The sequence below is a fragment of the Nothobranchius furzeri genome, chromosome 8 (genome assembly GCF_043380555.1).
Source record: "Nothobranchius furzeri strain GRZ-AD chromosome 8, NfurGRZ-RIMD1, whole genome shotgun sequence".
Lineage (NCBI taxonomy): Eukaryota > Metazoa > Chordata > Actinopteri > Cyprinodontiformes > Nothobranchiidae > Nothobranchius > Nothobranchius furzeri.
In genome coordinates, this window is record NC_091748.1 from 65935904 (window position 1) to 65958846 (window position 22943).

General features: G+C 42.7%; 1 protein-coding gene across 2 annotated transcripts in view; it reads left to right on the plus strand.

The window, feature by feature from the left end:
* The window catches only part of LOC107392834 (homer scaffold protein 3), a 59688-nt gene that overhangs the window by 21886 nt on the left and 14859 nt on the right, over positions 1-22943 (plus strand). For both annotated transcript variants that reach the window (XM_070554227.1, XM_070554226.1), the window contains 3 exons: positions 734-865; positions 1268-1375; positions 11386-11522. In XM_070554227.1, the coding sequence (XP_070410328.1) occupies positions 734-865; positions 1268-1375; positions 11386-11522 (377 nt within the window). The remainder of the gene's footprint in view (positions 1-733; positions 866-1267; positions 1376-11385; positions 11523-22943) is intronic.

A 22943-nucleotide genomic window follows, 5' to 3' on the forward strand; every position in this document is an offset into this window, starting at 1 on the left:
TCATTCCTATCTAGGACTCTTCATGCAGAAGATTCCTCAAACTACATGTGTTTACATTTGGCATAAGATACAGAATATTTATAACCTGTCCCAGTTAGTAAAGCTGCATCTACCACGAGCACCTGGGAGTCCCGACTCCATCGTTGTTAGAGAAGAAAACTTGGAGAAAACTAAGATTTGGGCCAATTCCCCCTCCTGAGACCAGAGGCTTTTGGAAATGAGACAAAAAGAAATCATTTTGGGAACAGATCCACCTGATCTAGTCGTTAACATGGGAATATTGAAGGAATAAATCATCTTTAACACAACAAGTCTATTCTGTTTGATCTTTCCATGTCTTTGTGTTTATCTTTATTTGTAGCTCTAGAATAAACCTCCACTGAGGATATTTACCTAAAAATGACCCAAATACAAATTCTATGTCGCCCATAATGTGACTAACTCCTGATGTTATTCTTAATAAGAGAAAGTTTATTTTTAACCTTAAAAATGCATGATGCTCCTGGGTCAGTGCACCATGACTGCTGCAGGGGAAGTTCACAACTTACTGAACTCCCTGCAGTGTAATTATGAACCACATGTCCTCTGTGATATTTTTTTATTTTTAAACCGAATTTCTGTGTTTCATCATGTTGTTTACCAAATAAAAACATCCCTCTTTTCTCTCCAACTGGGATTAGAGTTTTGAAATCTCACTAATGATTTTCATCATGTTTTCTTCCTGCGGATTCAGGCTATCATCAACAGCACCATCACTCCCAACATGACGTTCACCAAAACCTCGCAGAAGTTTGGTCAGTGGGCAGACAGCCGCGCGAACACCGTCTACGGCCTGGGCTTCTCCACCGAGCAGCAGCTGCAGCAGGTGAACTCACGCCGACAACGCTCCGCTGCATTAGGACTGCTCGTACGAGCACCTGCTGCCTTCCAATCATATTCAAACCTGTTCTTATAAAACGTGTTCAGAATACATAAAGTAACTGACCTTTTCATTTTGCAAATGTGTGGATTTTGCAGATATTTTGCAACATTAATTTAAATACCTAGTTTGACCTTTCTGGTTTCTGTTCTACTCACAAAAGAGCTTTTGTTTGCAATACTAGAAAGGAGTTGAAGATAACATCTCTGCAGCAATAAATCCATCCAGTGTTCCAGTTGTTTCTGTAAAATAGTCTCACCATGAAGAAGTAGTTAATTATTGAAGAAGAAAACAGAAGTTTGTTTTTTTAGAGTTTGACTTCTGTCTCTCCTTTGCTTTTACCTGCAGTTTGCAGAGAAGTTTAAGGAGGTGAAGGAAGCAGCTCGTCTGGTCAGAGAGAAATCACAGGAGAGGTTTGAACTGGCCAACCCGGCACTCAACATCGCAGCTCCTCAGGTGACACATCCTTCCATTTATTAAAGCAGTCTTAGAATTTCAAACAAAATTTACCTTGTTGAATTTGGAGCTTGGGGTTTCTATTGTAATGTCTGTGCCGTCTCTGACGTGCTTTTCTATGTAAATTAGTAATGTTGTAAAGACCAAAGAGAAAAGCTGCTTTGAAGGCAAACTAAGCAACTTTTTCAAGTTTTTAAATCGATTTTTGAGCCAGTAGGTGCTAAAATGACCCATTACAGGGTTAATGAAGAGTCTCTCAGCCCCCTCCACCCTTGTGAGCAGGATACCCTGTTTGCAACTTCAGCCTCTCTGGACCGCTGCCCTAAAGTCGTCACACTTTATGGCAATCCATGTTTACACCTCAGAACAGACGTGCTATACCTGGTTAGCATTTATTGTAACGTGTTTATCATGGTGGAGCCTCAGAAAAAAAACAAAGAAAACACCTGATGAAGCTAAAAAAAAATAAAAAGAATGTTCGACCACAATAGGAGTCAAACAAAAGTCAACATCGAGTTTTCTGAATCATGAGAACAAGAGATATGTGTCCTGCATGTTTTAGATCGTGAACACGGCTGGTTTGTTTGATTTAGTAATGAATTGCTCCTGTAGAAACTGAAGAAAGCTGAGGAGACATGTCAGCAGTTAGATTAGAGCGTTAAAAACATGAGCGCACAGTAAGGAGGAGAGGTTCAGTTTTGGCTTTATGACAGTGGGTTTAAACAGACACTAGAAGGTGCTAAAAGCAAGCCAAAACTGCTACGTTTCCCTTTAACACATCATTAGCTAAGACACACCACCATCAACCTGCATGTCGCAACCCACCTCAACAATTGGTGATATATAAACATTGGTAATGCGAGCCCGAGCTACTGCTAATGTCCTTCTCAGTGGCCTAGTGGCATCGACATAGATGTGACAGGGTGAGTGTCACTGTATCCTGATTGATCATGTGCCCTAGCTAATGGCCAAGGGGAGGTCCCTTTGGCTGACTGGTTAGCACGTGTGACTCTCACCTGGGAGTCTGGGGATCGAATCCCGCCCGGGCCCTCGTTTATCCACCTTGCCATATATATAATGTCTATAGCAGTGATACTCAATTGGCGGCCCGCGGGCCACGTCCGGCCTGCGAGCCCTCTCTTTGTGGCCCCCAAACCCCCCACCCCCATCCCGACGGCCGACCGGGAGGTGTAGGGTAGAGCTGAGGAAAATAATCAAATAATCAATGCATGAGATGCAGGCATAAACGATTCTGCATCATAGAAGAGTAGCATAATCAATTATAGTGGAATGTAGTTTTGTTATATTAAAGGTAGCACCAGCGTAGCATCCAAATCCGTCAGAGCGGTGTTCTCCACATTTACCGGGTAGGAAACTTTGGTCAGCCTTTATGTGGCACTGCAGGGCTGAGTGCTGGAGTTATAACCTGAGACTGAACCCGAACCGAATCAGCCCGATCGGTTCTGTTGGATTTGGGTCGTAAATTATGTTAATTGAGCGGGTTGTCGCACGGCGCGCTCCGCTCGCTCGATGAGAGAGAGAGAGAGAGAGAGAGAGAGAGAGAGAGAGAGAGAGAGAGAGAGAGAGAGAGAGAGAGAGAGAGAGAGAGAGAGAGAGAGAGAGAGAGAGAGAGAGAGAGAGAGAGAGAGAGAGAGAGAGAGAGAGAGAGAGAGAGAGAGAGAGAGAGAGAGAGAGAGAGAGAGAGAGAGAGAGAGAGAGAGAGAGAGAGAGAGAGAGAGAGAGAGAGAGAGAGAGAGAGAGAGAGAGAGAGAGAGAGAGGATGATTATTTTTTCTCCTCGAAGAGAGAGAGGATGATTATTATTTCTCCTCGAAGCGCTCAGTCAGACCGAGTGTTGTGGTGTCGGGAGATCCAGTCTTGGGGAGAGAGAGGGATGGCGGCTGCAGCGTAATCATCTGTCTCTTTTATTTAGGGACACGGAGAAGTTAAAAGTGGAGAGAAATAGAAGATAGAAGTTCTTGTTCCACTTTATTCTTTTGTTTCATGATGATAAAATGATGTTAATTTCAGCTTAAAGAGAAACTGGGAGGAAGCTTTGGTTCATTTTAAGTTGCAGGAGATCTTGTTTCCTATCTGCTCCTCCAGAGACAGCATGGACATGAGGGTTACATGGTGAGGGTCCCACAGGACAGCCAGCGATCCAAACAGCAGCAGCAGCACAACACCTCCCCCCCTCTGGCCCTCTTTCTTCTGGGTCTCTTTTGTGAGTGGCCCTGTGACCATTATAATTGAGGACCCCTGGTCTATAGGCTCAAATGATACGTTTTTAGACAAAATGAGAGGTTCCCACCACTTCCATTTTTACTGTCACATGTCTCATCACGCCCAGACAATCCCAAAATGGGAAAAGAGGGGGGAGTTGAGGGTTGGGCTGTTATGGCTGGAACAGGGTTGTAACAAAGGAACCAATGTAACTAACTAACTTAGCTAACCCAAGAAGCTAAGATGGGGCTTTGGGGTAGCCGACCCATGCAGCCACTTGGCTTCCTTGCGAGGCTGTAGTCATGCTGGTCGCCTGCAGAGCTTTTATTTGGACAGTTAAAATACAGGCGAGCCTCAGAGCGCTGCGATCGGAGCTGGGCACCCTGGCCGCATGCGTGAGGTTATGCTCCACCTTGTTCGGAGATCGGCAGTAAATTAGCTACATGCTAACTGAAGCTAACAAAGGGTTTTTTGGGTGCTTCTAGCAAGAAAAACACGGTGCTCAACAATAAATTCAAAGAGCTTCTGTATTTCGGTAATCTCCCTTCAGAGAGCTCCACAGGCAAGCCGCACAACGAAAACCTAGCATGGAAGCCAGGCAGACGTGCGGCGTGTCTCTGGAAATAGGAGCGTGCCGCCTGCGTGAAGCAGTTGTTTTGCAGCCGGGCTTCCGCCTTGCTCATCTGAGTTCCCTAAGAAGGTTGAAGTGGCAGATTTGGGGATCTCTGATCACAGGACTGCCACTGTTAAACAGAGAGCCATGTTACCGAAACTCAGCAAACCTCCCTGCAGTGGCGACCTCGCGAGTCTTTGACCACAGTGGACCAGCAAAGCCCTGAAGCCTCTGCTAGCTAGCCTCGGTCCGTTTACAAGTTTCAGTACTCAGTCAGCCAGCCAGCCCCACCAACACGTAATATTTAACCCATTTTTGACCGAGCAGTGTGATGTTAACAGCTTCCCCGCTTCAACCAGTGAAATACAGAAATTACAGATGCGTCAGGAGGACGTGTGGCGCAGTTGTACCTGCAAGTCAAAAAGTTAACTTCTGGTCATTATGATGAAATACTTGGCCTTTTGGTATGCCACATTAACATTACTGATAAAAATTAAACAGAAGCTGCTTGAATTATCCGTTAGTGCAGTCAGTAACCACATTGCCCTATTTGTCCAAATAATTCCACAATTAGCATCCAAACACAGAGGACACAACTAAAGTACAGAGAGTCAAAATGGCCGAACATCTATTACCGTGAGGCCCAGGCGGAGGCCTTTCTGCGAAGCTAGCTCCTAGAGCTAGCTTGTGGCACTGATGCTCATTAATTATTCAGAATTTCAAGCACTTAAAAGGAAAAGTTGCAAAAAATGTCACCCCCTCACAGTTATCATGAATGCAAACTAGATCTACTAATGTTTTTTTAACTAGGCTGTAAACATGTTTAGTTCTGCTGTGAAATTAGCATTATTGAATTGGCAGTAAATGGGAAGTTGCTCTGTTTTGGAGCCAGCCCCTAGAGGAGGAGGGTGGAACTGCAAGTTTTGGCATCTTCGTTTTGGGAGCAAAGCCAGCGGCTCCCTTGCCTAGTAGTATGTGTCCGCCCTGGGATTGGGAGATCTGGGTTATAATCTGGTCAGATCATACCAAAGACTTTAAAAATGGGACCCCTGCCTCCCCGCTTGACACTCAGCTTTAACTGATTGGAAAATGAAGATTTAACCACCAAATAATTCCCGAGCTCAGCCACTGCTGCAGCTCGCCGCTCCCCATGGGAAAGGGTCAAATGCGGACATGTAATTTCACCCATGATGATGAGTAATGGGACTTTAACTTTCACTTGTTGGATGAGAGGAAAAAACAAAGAAGAATGCTGGAGCACACACAACATTCCAGGATGCTCTGAGAATATCCAGAGTTTGAATGGCAGAGATATTCAGAGCCTGGTGTCTGGTTCTTGTCATCCACTTTGTTCTAAACGTTCACAAAAAAATCTTGAGAAAAGTTTCTCTTGAAAAAGAGATCAAATCCTGTGTGTAATTCCAAATTTACAGTTTTTAATTATGTAGTTTTATCTGCTGTTAAGCAGTTTTTTTCCCACCATGCAAATTGTCGCAAATATGTGTATCTACGTATTTTTCACCTCTTCTGGTTGTTTTATTGCAGCTGAATCCAACATCTTGTTTTAACGGTGACTTCATTGTCTCCCCGTGGTCAGAAAGAATCATTTAGTCTCATCTGCAAAATTTTATCACGTTTCATTGCTGAAAAATTCTTCTCGTTGAGAAAACCCTCGTTGAAATGAACGTTATTACTTGTCATTGTGTTATGATGTGGATTTAAATAAGAAGGGGTCGTGCCAGCTGGCCCTGTGGCCTTCAGAAAGATATGATGATCCCAGGGTTAATGCGACAGCACAGCAGTAATGCTTTGCGCATTTTTTTTTCTATTTTAAACATATTTAGATTTATGATGGATTAGCTGATGCCCCATCTGGTGCTCCATTATTCTCTCGTCGGTTAACTCCATAAAAAGATTTCATGCATTGCAAATGAAAGTGGAAGTTGGAGCGAGCATGCTGAGCTAAAGGTGTGATGGGGGTCAGTATGACTGGGCCTGAAAGAGAAACACAATGACTTGTCAAGAAGAGGGAGGATAAATGGGGACAGTGGAGGAGGGAGCTGATTCATGTTTAATTGAGAGGAATCTGGGCACTGCAGGATAGACAGCTTCCATCCTGCCGGGGTCGGTGGGTTCTCGGTGAACTTGATCAGCTTCAGGTGAAGAAGTGGAAGTTGTCCTGCCGTGGAAAACTTCCATTTTCCTTTTTTACTGTTTATTTTGTTTTTTTAGAAAACTTTTCGCTGAAAAAGCACGCAGTCTGCTTGGAGGGCTGGGACTTAATTGAGCAAAGTTAGATAGAAGAGGCAAACAAAAACCCCAAAACAGCAAACCAACATCCTCTTGGAGTTTTGCCAGTTGTTTGTTTCTTCTGCAGAGATTCGGGGTGAATTTTGTCGGTGTAGCGGCGCAGATCCAGAACAGAGTGAAGAGGCTGTTAATGCTTTTGCGTTTGTGCATCGGGGGTGAGTCCTAACAAAGAGCCACTCAGCAGGTCTGGGAGACTGCAGCGTCATGCTGCCAACAGCGACCTCAGCGCCCAGACTCTCAGATAAAAGGTGATGGTGTGTCTCGGCTATTTTTTTTTTTTTGGCCAGGCTGAGAGAAAACAGTCATGGATACAATAACAGAGACATTGATAAGGTCAGCAGCACAAGGCGGCCGCAGCAGGAATAGAGCCATACTTTATAACGTCTGTGACATTTATTGGCCACTCTTCAGTAAATATTGTTTTCAACAAAACCCAAGATTCTGTTTTTTGTCTCAGAAAACTCGATGCTAAAAGGAGCTGCACCAAAGACCAAGGTTAAAGGTCATGTTTGCTTGTTTAGGTTCTTATCCCACATGTGCATTCACACGTATGACCTTCCAAAGGTCACACAGAGAAGTGTTTTCCACTCAGATAATAAATGTTTTCTGGAGATGCTGCTGCAGGAATCTCTCTAACTTCCATTAATAACATTAATGAGTAAAGCTGTCAGCAAAGGGAAAAGATGGAGAGAGTTGTCACTTCAATGAACCATAAGAGCTGCCGCTCTGGTCACGTCACATTAAAGCTTTTTTCATCGTCTGGACGTTAAACTGTTCATCTTCACACCTCCATCATTTTTCTGATGTCCTGTGAAGACTGACACCTGGGATGAGTCAACATTCTGTGTCCAGGATCTGCAGCATGCACCCAGTAGAGGAATAAAGGACACACAGATCTACTCAGATCCACCTGAAACCTTCACCTCGTGAGACGCAACAAATCCTGCATCCCTTTAGTATGTTGTTAATCTCACCTATCGCTAAAGAACCAGAGTGCTTCATTCCTCGGGCCACAGGGCTGCAAAAACCCCGTAAAATCTCTTCTGAAAGAGAGAATTGTTTCATTTAAATTTATATGTCTAATCAAAATGAGAGGAAACCTCTTGGGATTAAAAGTGGAATTTCCCAGTGCACACCCGAATGAAGAAAACAAGAGAAACCTGATCTTCAAGCAGATTTTCCTCTCCCCCCCGTGTTGATTTTTGAACGTGCGTGAAATAGATTTCTTGCCTCTGCATGTTTCCGTGTTGACAGGCAGGAGTAGCTGCAGGATGTTGTTTCATACCACACACACACACACACACACACACACACACACAAAAATAAAAAGCAATAAATTATTGAAACTTTTAGAAATAAATCAGAGGAAAAAGGATTTTATTCACCGATTCTCACAACCACCTAAACCTGTGTAATAATCATCAGACGTGCTTTAATGTGAGCTGAGGGCGGGGAGTTTCTGAGCTACAGTGCTAACAAATCCACGGCTGCTTCAGTTTGATGTTAGTTTAGAGTTGCATTGTAACACTTTTGGGAATTGTTGTTTGTGTGAGCAAACAGGTCAACCATTCTAAACTCTAGATTATGGAAATGTTTATCATAAAGCATCATGACAAAAACAAACGATGAAGGGAAACCCAGTCAGCGCATCTGTGGATTTCACTTTTCACCAGCTGCCCGGTCCTGGTCAGTGACTGTTTACTCTGCAGCCTCTGGCCTTTGCAGAGCGCACGTCGTGTCTCTGAGGCGTGAGTGGCAGCAGGGGATCTGCATGCAGTAAAGCCTCAGCTTCCCACCGTATTTACAGAGCTTACGGATAAGATGCAGGAAGAGATGGAGAAGTCAGCGAGCGCTGAACGAAGGCAGATAAAGGAGGGCACAGAACTCACTCGTCCTGATAATTACAAGTAATTAGATTCATGGAAACCAGTTATTAAAATATTTTTATAGATGTTGCATCTCATGACTGAAGGCCTGAATCAGGCATGTTATGGTGCAGTGATGCTTAATGAGGGCATGGTACCTCAAATTCACTGGTTCATGGTTTACTGGCACTCCTGTGATGAAATACCATGAATATTAAGTATGTTATAAATAAATGTAGTATTTTTTTACATTCGGAAGGAAAATGTTGACTTTTTTTCCTGTGAGACTTTTAAAAATTCAAGCTCAAACATGTCATTCTGTTGTACCCATAAAAGCTGCAGTACGTTAGATATTTAATGGTAGATCTTTATGAGTTAATAGGATATTTATCATTATTATGATAAAGTTATGATACATTTAACAGCTCTAAATGAAGCTGGTGGCCATAGAGGATGATTGTGTTTCAGGACTGCAACAAAAAATCACTTCAAGAAGAAAATTATCATCTTTAATTCATGCAAATTGTTTTTTCACTGACAATATTTCCACAAAAATGTCATTTGAATTTTTCTTAACCAAAATATGGTATTTTGTGCATCTTCTTAAGTCTCCTTTTTGTTGCTCAGCTACAGCAAATCGTCAAATAAAACCATTTTCCATTCAGTTAATTATTCTGCGCCGGGTAGGATTATTTCACATCTAAAGTAAAGATGACTTTATTTTGAATTAAACAACATAAACACGTCATTTTTCTGTCCAAATAAGAGGTAAAGATGTTTAAACACAGATCTTATTTTGTGTTTTGTGTAAAGAAACGTGTTATTGAATCAAGCAGCGTCAGTGTGCTCTGATGTTTGGAAACCACCAAACTAGACCGTAAAAGTAAATAAGCAGCATAATCTGCCCGTTATGACGGGTAACGGCGGTAACGCCTGCAGGCTGCAGCTCTCCTCCTCAGCTTCTCTCAACACAAATGATGAAACCCACTCTGATGCACACAGAGAGGCTATCTGGAATACCGCACATCAATATTTTAAAGCCCAGACTCTGCATTAAAACCAGAGTTGGAGCTGCGTGCTTAGCAGGTGCATGGGACAGGTGAGTCGGGGGAGACGTGCACGGATCACATGAATTAGTTACTCAGGTCTCAATAAAACACTGAATGTAAAAACGGGAGCTTTTATCAAGCTGGGTGAAGAAAAACAGCCTGATGCTGATGAATAAGTAATCAGTGTGGCTGTTCTTAAGACAAACAGCGAGCAGAAACATCAGGGGGAAAGCTCTCAGAAAGGCTGCTTAATTTTTAAAGTATCTAAGAGTCCATTGATTTTCTTTTTTCTTTTACAACAGCTCAGTTTTCTCACTATAAAGGGTTTACGTTATGGAGTCTGTGAGGGGAATCCTTACATTACACTTCTGCTAATTATTCATCCCACTGGAAACAAACCCGAGGACGTAGAAGCGAAAACGTGCGGATGACTCGTCCCGTACAGGACGTGTTCTCTAATGTTGTGTGAACGATCTAATACGCTTATCCCTGTTCTCTTCTCTTTCCCTCCTCCCTGGTGCATCATGGGACGCATTCATCCATCTCAGCTCTCTCAGGTGCGTGACAACACCAAGCAGGAGGGATGGGAGCCTTTTTAAGCTCAATATTTGATCTTTACTCTGATTAAAGTTGACTTCAGAGCAAACGCTGCTTCGTGAAGCTGCTGCAACAAAAGGACCGTACGGAATGTTAAGTGTGCATATATTATTCAAGATGTACGATACAAGGCAGCGTGCTGCAACGTTTTCACAACTTACTGGAGGATGTAGTTTACTGACTTTAACAGGGAACAACATGATAAAATCAGTAAATGTGTGCTCCTGTCTGCGGGATGAATTATTCAGAGACACACAGGATCGGTTGGTCTTCGGGATGGAGCGGGACGGTCTAAGTTAGACTTTATTTTTCCCTCCTCAGAGATCACCCACATGCCTGGGCTGTGAGTTTTAATCCTGCACATACTCAAAAGAAGGAAAATAGTTACTGAGTTAAAGATCATAAACCGCTGTCCTCGAGGGAGAGCCGTCAGGCTTGCTCAAATTAATAATAAAAGCTCTTTCTACAGCGCAGCAGGGCTGTGATGCTCTCAGAGTCGACGGTTGACGAGTTCAAGTTTAGACTTCTGCGCAGGAGAAGAAAATAAAGAGACGGGCGAATCTGGAATGTGCCGGTGATAATTTATCAGCATGCTTTTAATAAGGCTGTTGTTTTAGCATCTAATTAAGACGAATGATTCACAAATGTGTGACTGGTCTGCGGGGAAGGGAAACCTCAAAGCAGGTTGGGTAAAAAAGAAAACCTCAGCTGGATTTGGAGTTTGACGTCATTTTCAGCAAACATATCTCCCAATTCTTCCTCGCTGACCCCGAGTTGAGCCTTCGACTCGGTTTGCATTAAACGTAGTTTCTCAGCAGACCTTCAGAGCGCAGCACGACGCCGTGGTGTGCATAGTTTTAATTTACACACCAACAGCAGATGAACCCACAGAACAAGAATCTGCACATCAGTAATTTCTTGTTGAGTCCAATCAGAGCTCTGAGGCTGTGTGGAGACGAAACAGCTGCGCTGCACACATGGCTGCTCGCTCTGCTTAAAGCCTGTTTACAGGAGCCCAGATGGGACACGCCGAGCTCAGGCCAGTGTTCCTCCTGTGTCTTGTTTCTCTTGTTCTAATTACACATCTGGGTGTTCAGTTAAAGGCCCGAGGCTCACTTTAGGCCAAAATTACAAGAAGGGATCCATTTAATCCTTGCTGAAAAAAAATGTAGACAAGTGCAGAAAAAGTGCAGATGTATTCGGTCTTTTCTCTCTTTTCTTACATTCCCTCCAAAACCTTTTGAGCTGAATAAAACAGCCTGATTGAAGATCTGCAACTGGTTTCATCTCTCCAATGGAGCCCGTGTCATAAGAAATTCTTTTTGTGTTTTTGTCCCCCGTCGTTGTGCTGCAGGAGCTGTCGGAGGAGCGTCATTCCCCGCCGCTGCTGACGGTTAACGGCCCCGGAGAGGAGAAACTGTTCCGCAGCAGGAGTGCTGAAGTGGAGCTGACAGCAGAGAAGGAGAGGGTCAGGAAGATGCTGTCTGAAGGGTAATGATGGAGTTCTGGTTGCATGGAAGGCGGGTTTAATCCAAAGCTGAAAGTGTTAAATAATTAAGAAGCATGAAGTTAATTAATCAAAACATCTAAAATATGAATACATAAAGAGTTTATTGTTGTTTTTAAGTTTGTTTTCAAGATTGAGAAATAAAATGTTAAAATATAATCCGCCTGTTTTAAGGTGCTGTAACAGGTTTGGCTCGTGGTGCAGGCTTAGCAAACATCACATGTAAAATTTGAACTACAAACAATTAAACTCGGAAAAGGGTAGAAAGCCTTCTCCGGGTCAGGGATGAGGTCCTGCCCTAAGTGAAGGAGTTCAAGTATCTCGGGGTTTTGTTCACAAGTGAGGGAAAGATGAAGCACAAGATCGATAGGCGGATTGGTGCTGCATCTGCACCAATCCAGACCGTTGTACCGGTCTGTCGTGGTGAAGAGAGAGCTGAGTCAGAAGGTGAAGCTCTGAATTTACCGGTCGATCTACGTTTCTTCCCTCACCTATGGTCACGAGCTTTGGGTAGTGACCGAAAGAACGAAGAGTTCAGGCTAGTCGACGAGAGGGTGATCGGTGACTCAGGAGTTAGGAACTCACAATCGGTAGGTTGGTGGTTTGAACCAAGGCTTCGCACCTGTCAGTCGTTGTGTCCTTGGAGAAGGGTGGTGGCTTCTGTCGGAGTGCCCCAGGGCAGCTGTGGCTACATTATAGCTCATCACCACCACCGTGTGAATGTGTGTGTGTGTGTGAGTTGGTGAACAATGACTGTAGTGTAAAACCCTCTGACTCAGAAAGCACCATACAAGTGTAGACCATTTACCATTACTTTTTAATATAGCTCATGAACACAGCAAGAAGAAAACACTTTCTCTCCAAACTAAGGCTGTTCAAAGTGCTTTCTGGTCCTGGCTTGGGTTCAAACCAGCAACCCAATGATTACAGGTCATATTTGTGTAAAAGTTCATTTCAATACATATTAACTGTCACTGTGAGGCATTTCTGACATACAGGATGTATTTGTATGAATGTGTGTTGATGTCCTTTTATTCCCCTTCAAACTATATATTTTTTAATATGAATGATTAAAGTACATGATTTATGTGTGTGTATATATATATATATATATATATATATATATATATATATATATATGATCTGGTCAGCTGTAGAACAGCTGAAGAACTATGGCACTGTTCATCAGGATTATATCTTCTAGCAGATTTCCTCTCACCCTCCTGGCTGTGTGGGTTGGAAGTTGGTAGTATTCAGTCTGCAGTTCTCAGCAGAACAAAGACAAATAAATAAAAGTTATCTCAGTTCTTCCTGCCAGGATGAAGCATTGAAGTCTCAACCACATGAGCATAGAAAAGCTGTAACATAGAGATGGGTTATGAGAGAATTTAGGAAGGGATGTGTGAACCAGCTTTAACACACACACACACGCTCGCGCGCGCACACACACACACACACACACACACACTGTTGTGTAAGTGGAAATATCTCAGGTAAAATGAAAACATCAGGCTGAAACACCAGACATCGTTATGGACAGATGATAGATGGAGCTCTGCAGCATAAAGACTTGGTTCATCCCAAGGGGGAAACTCTGCTGGCTGCCAAAGTGAAACCTACACAAGTGACAAAAGTGGCAGTTCTCCATTAAACCACTAGGGGCTGGATCCAGAAAGGAGCATATTCCCATCGACTTCCACAGAAAAAACTTGTTTACAGCCTGGTGGTGAATTTCTTTGTAACTCACCTATTTAGATGCAATTAAAGCTTGAAATTATGCTAAACTGGGGTGTCTGTTTGATTGACCGGTAGCAGATGAGACGTCAGTGCTAGCGCTAGCAGCTTGTCCCCCTGCTTGATCCAGTTAAGGCCTCAGCCTTGGCCTCACATTAAGTGTTACAGCCTAGAAGGCAGAGGGTAGCAGTGTCACTCATCTGCGTTTTTTTGGCTAAAAGCGCCCGCCAACCGCCGTCAGCTTCAGTTAGCTTGTAGCTAGCAACCATATTTTATGTGCACTCATTGGTTCATTCTGACATAACAGCTGAAAGTGCCTAAGCATCAAAATGGGCTTTGCTTTAAAGCTATGTGATTTTCTTTCCAGTCCTGCAGTGTGTGTGTGTGTGTGTGTGTGTGTGTGTGTGTGTGTGTGTGTGTGTGTGTGTGTGTGTGTGTGTGTGTGTGTGTGTGTGTGTGTGTGTGTGTGTTATGCCAGTGATTATACTTTATGATTTTTATAATGCAGACTCCCCTCTTCTGTTGCTATGGTGAAAAGGTTTATGGTTGCCAGGCTGTGAGTATAGTCGTCATGGAAAGGATTGCTTTCCCTAAACTCCATTTTCTCAGCTGAAAGCTCTTTAGTTTATTATGTATTCCCACTGAATCCTGACCTTTACTGGAACACGGGATGCTTCCCACATTGAAATAAAAGGACGACACATTATTTGTTCTGTGTTGGCTTTCATATACATGACCCAGTGGTGTATTTTCCTTGCTGTTTTAGGAACATTCTGCTCTGCTTTGGTCAATAAAAATCATTTTTAAAATGAACACATAAACAGCCACACTGAGCTGGATTATCGTACAAGTGGTCTAATAGGAATATTTCCACCTGCAAGCACATTTTATTATCACCATATCATTCTTGTTGGCTGCACAAAACAGTAGAAACAACAAAATACAGTGCTTGTCATTTTCAGTGTAGAAAAAAAAACTCAGAAACAAGCAGTGTGGTCAACTTCTCAGTAAGGTAATGGTGACCTGGAAGTCACCAAATGATGTCATTACCTAATCTGACCATGTGTGTACTGTAATGACTGTATTAGAGAGAAATAAGGTGGACATACTTTTAAAAAGTGATTTAAAAACCATTTGTAAACCTGAAACAAATCAACGAGAGACACAGACAACGTAGAGGAGGTGGTTAATGTCTCCTGCTGTGGAGGACTGGGCCACCTGTGAGTGCTTTGGGAGGAGGAGGGGTCCACAGCAACTCCCTCAGCTCTTTCAGAACAACATGTGCTTTTGGTCATGAGTCTCCAAAGGGGCCTGAAAAATTGACAAATTCACTGAAGTAGCATTTTGTCCCTTAAACCATTTTAAAACATTTGACAACATAGTTATATATTCTTTTACTATGTGTATTAATCTTCTCGGTGGCCTAGTGGTAGAGTGTCTGCCCTGGGACTGGGAGATTGGGGCTCAAATCCTGGTCTGGTCTTACCAAATACTTTAATAATGGGACCCAAAGCCTCTGTGGGAGTCGGTAAATATAGTGCTTTAAGAGCTTAATATATTACCTCTACTTATAACCAATAAGCTGTGATACTCTATATAAATATAGAATATCAACCTGCTTGGTCTTTGGATGTTTAATCAGAAGATTCTAGGATTCTTTTTTTATTCAGGGATTGTAGAACAATTCGTCTTGATTCAAGAAAAGAGTCAGGTTTATAAAAGTAAGAATTTATTTTCCAAACAATTAAAACATGACAAGTTAACTAATATTTACTGTGATGGATGGAATTTGATGTATGCTGCCTATGTGGGAATATGATGTTATCAGAACTTTCGTCTCTAGAAGAACTGAGTTCTGGGTGCAAAAGGGAAGAATTTGGTTTGCGTTAAGCTATGAAGCTGATTCTCATTGTAACCCAGAAGCTAGAACCTTAATGAGGTATTAACTAATTGGCTTACTAATATGATCCATCCTCAATTTAGATAAAATATAAAATATAAATTAAGGAAATTAACAATACTAATTAATAGATATCTAATTAACTAATAGATAATTTCATAATGAATTATTGGAAGGGTGAATAACTAAAATAACGAGTTTAATATTAAACATCGGTTAAAACAAGAATCTTGAACATCCCTAACAGAAACAGAAGAGGAAAGCTGTATACTATTGGTCCAGGTGGGAATCTGAAATTTCATTGGCTGAGAGAAATAAGTCCCGCCTCCGCGAAATAAAACCGTGCGACGCAGCTGAGCGAGAGGAGAGACAAACAGCTGTGCAGCACGCAGATACAGAAAGCAAAGACTGAGCGGTTAGAGAGAGAGAGAGAGAGAAAAAAAAACAACGGTCGAGGCCGTGAAGAACCCTGATTTGGGTGCCGCATAGATAGAGGGAGAGGCGGACTTGACTCCTTCTAATAAGAGCTAGGAACTTGGAACCAACGCGGTGAGTAAAGAAAAAAGAAGAGAAAAAGCTAACGATGCAACTTAAAAAAAAAAAAGGAAACTTAAATAGCTTATCAAATTAATTCCATTCTTATAGATTTGTGTGGAGACGACAGAGTGAACCAATCCTCTGTAGGAGGGAACCGTTGGAGCGCGTTGGTGAGTGAATGAGATTAAATTCAGTAAATTATTAAATTCAAAAAGCTAATTACAGCAACCGAGGTGACAGCAGTGGGCTGCTAGACGTTAGATCCCAGGAGTTAACATCTCAAACTACCAGTTAACGGTGGTAGGGCATATAGGAGTTAACGGCTCAAACCGCCAGTTAACGGCGGTAGGGCATATGGGATTCCCAGGAGTTAACGGCTCAAACCGCCAGTTAACGGCGGTAGGGCATATGGGATTCCCAGGAGTTAACGGCTCAAACCGCCAGTTAACGGCGGTAGGGCATATGGGATTCCCAGGAGTTAACGGCTCAAACCGCCAGTTAACGGCGGTACGGCATATAGGATTCCCAGGAGTTAACGGCTCAAACCGCCAGTTAATGGTGGTACGGCCTAGATGTACAAGGTCCTCAGGGGCGTTATAGCTAACGCCATAGAATTAGCAATGCGTCCCTTAACCAAACATTTAATAATAAAAAAAAATAGATAAATAAAAATAAATAAAAGCTAACTGATTAGGGAGGAATTATTTTACAAAGGTGGACCAAAGGACCAGAATTTATATTTTGTTGAATTTTGTTATAGAACATTTTATTTATTTATTTATTTATTTATTTATTTATTTATTTATTTATTGTGTTACAGATATACAAGGTGTCACAATGCTGTATAGAAACACAACTAAATGTATCCTTGTTGTCATGAATGTATTTCTTGTTGAATAGTGTAGAGTAATAGAATCTAACTGAGCCTATTGAGCTGAACAATTGTTGTCATATGTAATTATATTTCCAGAGCTACTGAGAATTATTTTAATAGACAATCAAATTGATGTTATGTTAGTTGAACTGTGAACCCAAACATGATTGGCTATGCCAATAGAGTGAAGCATTTGTTAAGTCTGTAAGACTTTATGCTGTGATGTGACGAGAAGGGTCGATGCCAACTCGCTAACAGTCCTGTTGTTTACAGGCTGGGTTTTTTTTTTCCTTGGGTTTGATCCCGACTCCTATGATCACTCACTTGGAACGAGAACTGGATTTCTTCCTGACGAGGGAGATGGCGAGCCTTAACCACTGAACGAACCAGGACATCTCAAGTAACTGAAGAGCAGACTGCTCTCTTCTGTGAACAATCTCAACGGTGCGGTAGGAAAAAAATCGCACCACCGGACTCTGACTTTCACCCCAAGCGTGGGGATTTGACTTGACGCCGGCTGACTTGTGACTCATATGATCAAATCTCATACCGAGCATTTTACTATTGTCGATTGTTTTCATCTGTTTTTGTGTGTTATCTTTATGTGTTATATTTCCCATTATTATTAAAATTTAGTATATAAACCGTTTCATGCTATACCCGTGACTCCAGTCATTCTTAAACAACCTCCAATTCTCCCCGAACCTAATTATTGGCCCATTTGTTTATTTTTTCTTTTAATTATCTTATTGTATCCTGTAATCCGGTTACATAAAACTTGGCGAGCCAGCCAGGAGAATTGTAGAGTTGTTACCTTAGCTAACCATTGACTGACATCATAAGAGTGCCTGGAGATCACAGTGGTTTGCCATTTTGGCATTATTGGTACTTTTGAGTGTTTTAAAATGGAAGTTGTGAAAACAGAAAAGGTCAAAGTTTCAAATGCTGTTTTAATCAGTGGGTTAACTGATACAGACCTTGATAACGAAGTCTTTGGGTTTATGGAAGGATTCGGACCAGTTAACAGGCGCATTAAGTTACCAAACTGTGATCAGATTATTGTGGAGTTTCAACATGAAGCCACTGTTAAGGAATTAAAGAAACAATGTTTACCCTATGACAAACCTTGTACTAGGAACCCAGATGTTTTCTTCCATATTCAAGACCTAGCCAGCGCGTACAGTCTAGAAACTAGCACATCTGCCACTGATGCCTATCTGTCAGAGCTCAGGGACATAGCTGCGCGTAGCAATCAATCATTTAAAGACCTTCTAATGGAGGAACTGGCAAAAATTGGGGAATCTTTAGGAAGGGATACCCATGCATCTGAACCAGTCACTGAACCAGAGCCAATGCTCCATAGTGACCAAGTTACATATTCCCTGCCTTTAACACCAGAAGTTAACTATATGAACAACTCAAAGGACAATTGTCCACCTACAGAGACTGGAAAACAAAACCCTTGCATTCCACCAAATCTTTTAAACACACCTGAGGTTCAGCGTGTTATTGTGGAACACATTGTTAAAAGCAGTGAGGTTATCCCTCCGCCTACTTCACAATACAGACTAAAACCGTTCTCAGGGCGAGTTCCACACCCTTCTTTTGAAACTGACTATGATACTTGGCGTAGTAGTGTAGTGTTATGCATAAATGATCCTTCACTCACCAAGTCCCAAATTGTACGAAGAATCGTGGAGAGTCTGTCAGCCCCAGCAGCGAGCATCGTTAAAGCTCTTAGTCCAAAATCCGACCCGGACACGTACCTTGAACATCTCGATTCAGCTTACGCAGCTGTCGAAGACGGCGACGAGCTCTTTGCTCGCTTCTTAAACACAAACCAGGACAGTGGTGAAAAACCTTCTGATTACTTTCAGAGGTTATACACCTTGTTAAACCTAGTTATTCAGAGGAATGGAATTTCCTCCAGTGACGCCGACCAGCAGCTGCTCAAGCAGTTTTGCAGAGGCTGTTGGGACAGCTCGCTGATTTCAAACCTGCAACTCGAACAAAAGAAAGACAACCCGCCTCATTTTACAGCACTTCTCCTCAAACTGCGCACTGAAGAAGACAAACAGGCTACTAAAGCAGCACGCATGAAACAACACTTAGGGGCACAACGAACTAGAGTGTATTCAAATGTGCAAACAACATGCTCTCAGAGTAAAAACACTTGTGAACTGGAAATAGATGATAACTGTGATGACTTACGCAAACAAATCGCTGAGCTCAGGAGCCAAATTGCACAGCTTAAGGTTAACAACACAGATAAAAAGGCAAAGAAAACTCAAAAAGAGTCAAAACCCCGTGTGGGGACTAAAATTCCAGATGAGCCCAAACAGATTCAGCAGATAACTGCAGTGGTGCCCAGACCAAAGCCTGGATACTGTTTTAAGTGCGGAGAAGATGGGCACATAGCTTCTAGCTGTAGCAACGAGCCAAATCCAGCACTAGTTGCAACTAAAAGACTTGCTCTTAGACAGAAGCAGCGCGAGTGGGAGATGTCAAAGCCAATTGCTCAGTCTCCTCCTTTAAACCGGTAGAAGCTCCTATCGTGGGACAGATAGGTGCTAAAGTAGAACCAAGTCCCTCTAAGGAAAGGACAGAGAGACTTTTTTGCAAGCCAGTTCATGCTCATTCAGTGCCAAAACTTCCCAAAAGATTAGTGGGTGGGCGATGCACAGCTACAGTCTCAGTTAACAGTGTTGAATGTAATTGTTTACTGGATTCAGGGTCCCAGGTAACCACCATTGCCAATTCTTTTTACCAAGAACACTTACCTGACCTCTCAATTAAACCCATCAGTAATCTGTTAGAAGTCGAGGGCGCAAACGGTCAAGCAGTTCCTTATTTAGGATACATAGAGATAAGTGTCACATTTCCAAAAGAGCTCGATCAGTCTGGACTTGAGTTACCTACCCTTGCGTTAGTGGTTCCGGATATAAGCTCAAACTCTGATACACCACTACTCATTGGCACAAACACACTCGATCCTTTGTATGAGCAATTGTCTGCCAATAACTTACCTGATTCCAAGGCACTCTCTTATGGGTACCAACACGTGCTAAAAGCCTTAGCAGTCAGAAAAAAACAAAGCAAATATGGACGAGTTGGTGTGGTGAAGCTTCGAGGGAGAACCCAAGAAGTTCTCCCTGCAAATAAAAAACTGTTACTAGAAGGGTTTATGCAACCCAGCCAAAACAAGCATGAGCCTTATGCACTCATTGAACAACCCACCAATGGTTCTCTACCAGGGGGTATAATTGTAGACTGTTGCCTCATTTCCTTACCTTCACATGGTCCATACAAAGTACCTGTTGTACTAAGAAACGAAACTAACCATGACATCACATTACCCACTAACTGTGTGATCGCTGAGTTAGTTAAAGCCGATCGTGTTATGCCATATCCAGAACCTGACAAAAGTGATCAGAAAGTACTTGCGGCGTGTAGTTCGCAGCAACAGACTTCACCTTCAAACCCTCCTCTCAGTTTTGACTTCGGTACTTCGCCCTTGTCCGAAGAATGGAAAGGGAGGATCACCAACAAACTTAACACTTACTCCGATGTGTTTTCGCACCACGATCTTGATTTTGGTCATACACAACAGATAAGACATCACATCAACTTAAAAGACGAGACCCCATTCAAACAGAAATCTCGGCCGATCCATCCACATGATTATGAAGCCGTGAGAAAACATTTGGAAGCCCTCTTGGAAACCGGTATAATAAGAGAGTCGGAGTCTCCATTTGCCTCACCAATAGTGGTAGTTCGGAAAAAGAATGGTGAGGTACGTCTATGTATAGACTATAGAAAGCTTAATCTGCAAACCATTCGCGACGCATATGCCCTGCCTAACTTGGAGGAGTCCTTTTCTGCTCTCGCTGGATCACAGTGGTTTTCTGTGATGGACCTCAAGTCAGGTTACTATCAAATAGAGATGTGTGAAAAGGATAAACCTAAAACTGCTTTTGTTTGCCCGTTTGGGTTTTATGAATTTAACCGTATGCCACAAGGAATAACAAATGCTCCAAGCACTTTCCAACGGGTTATGGAAAAGTGTATGAAGGACATTAATCTGAAGGAAGTGTTAGTTTTCCTAGACGACTTGATCGTCTTTTCCAACTCCTTGGAAGAACACGAAACCAGACTTTCTCACGTTCTTGAACGGCTTAGAGAATACGGACTCAAGCTATCACCAGATAAGTGTCGTTTTTTCCAGACATCTGTGCGTTATCTTGGACATATAGTATCTCGAGATGGCATAAAAACCGATCCAGATAAGGTGGAAGCACTCAAAACATGGCCGAAGCCTCAGACTTTGAAGGAACTCCAATCTTTCTTAGGATTTACCGGTTATTACCGACGCTTCGTTAAAGATTACTCAAATATTGTCAAGCCACTAACATCTCTCACGGCTGGTTATCCACCCAAACGGAAAAACTTTAAAACACCACCATGTAGATCAAAGTACTTGAACCCCAAAGAACCCTTTGGGAATCGTTGGAGCCAAGACTGTGAGAAGTCCTTTCAAACTATTATTGAAAAACTTACCACTTCGCCAGTTCTTGGCTACGCTGACGCAAAACTCCCATATCTAGTACACACAGATGCTAGTACGACCGGACTCGGTGCAGCGCTATACCAAGTGCAAAACGGTGTCACACAGGTAATCGCTTATGCAAGTCGCGGTTTAAGCTCTAGTGAAACTAGGTACCCTGCGCACAAGTTGGAGTTTCTAGCCTTAAAGTGGGCCATAACAGATAAGTTTCATGACTATTTGTATGGGAACACATTCACTGTCATTACTGATAATAATCCGTTAACTTACCTCTTAACAACGGCAAAACTCGATGCAACGAGCTATCGTTGGCTAGCTGCGTTGTCCACCTATAATTTTGACATCAGATACCGTGCAGGTACACAGAACGTTGACGCGGATGGCCTGTCTAGGAGGCTGCATGATAAACCTGAAGACAACTCAAAATTCACTGAGGAATGCCAACGACTAGATGAGTTCCGATCTCATCTTTTATCCTCTGTCAAAGAAGTCGAGCTTCAACTTCAAGCCGAAGCAGTGAAGGCAACATGCCAAAAGCACATGGTCTTGGATGAGGCTGATTCTCCTTGTGGTTTAGTTCAGTCACTTGCCATGTCTGCAGCGGCCATTCCAGACCTATTCCAGTTGGAAGACAATAGTGACAGTTTCTTTGCTGTGCCCAAGTATAACCATGCTGACCTTGTCTCCTTGCAGAGGAAAGATCCAACCATTGGCCGAGTCATTCAGCTGCTTATGACTGACAATAAACCGCCAACTGATACTATTGCAGAACCCCCGGTGGTTCTTAACCTTTTGAGAGAGTGGAAACGGTTTGAGTTTCAAAATGATTTACTGTACCGGAGACGCCAATTAGGACCAGAGACATCATTGCAGTTAGTCTTGCCTGATTCATTACGTTCAACAGTCATGCAAAGCCTACATGATGATATGGGGCATCTTGGGGTTGAACGTACGACAGATCTCATTCGGTCCCGTTTTTACTGGCCAAGAATGGCTAGTGATATCGTAATCAAAGTTAAAACTTGCGAAAGATGTATCCGTCGGAAGGCCCTCCCTGACAAAGCTGCTCCAATGGTGAGTATTACCACCACCAGACCTATGGAGTTAGTTTGCATGGATTTTCTCTCCATAGAACCAGACAGTAAGAACACTAAAGATGTCTTAGTGATTACAGACCATTTTACAAAGTATGCAGTGTCCATCCCAACCAAAGATCAGAAAGCCACCACCGTCGCGAAGAACCTGTGGGAACATTTTTTAGTCCACTACGGGTTTCCTGAGCGTCTTCATAGTGATCAGGGACGGGATTTCGAATCACGTACAATCAAGGAACTTTGTTCTTTACTTGGTATCCGTAAAGTCAGAACGAGCCCTTATCACCCTCGTGGCAACCCCGTTGAACGGTACAATCGTACATTACTCAGCATGTTGGGAACTTTACAAGCCACTGAGAAACATCACTGGCGCGATTTTGTAAAACCACTTACTCACTCGTACAATTGTACAAAAAATGACGTGACGGGATACTCTCCCTACGAGCTAATGTTCGGTAGGCAGCCTCGGTTGCCTATAGATATTGCCTTTGGGTTACCGCATTTGAACAAGCCCTCTATAACTCATTCTCAGTATGTTAAAGAACTGAAGAGTCATCTGGAACAGAGTTATGACATTGTCATAAAAAACTCTCAAAAAACAGCGAGGAAGAACAAAGAACGGTTCGACAGAAACATTCGTGAGTCCACACTAGGTGTGGGAGATCGTGTTTTAGTCCGAAATCTTCGCTTAAGAGAAAAGCA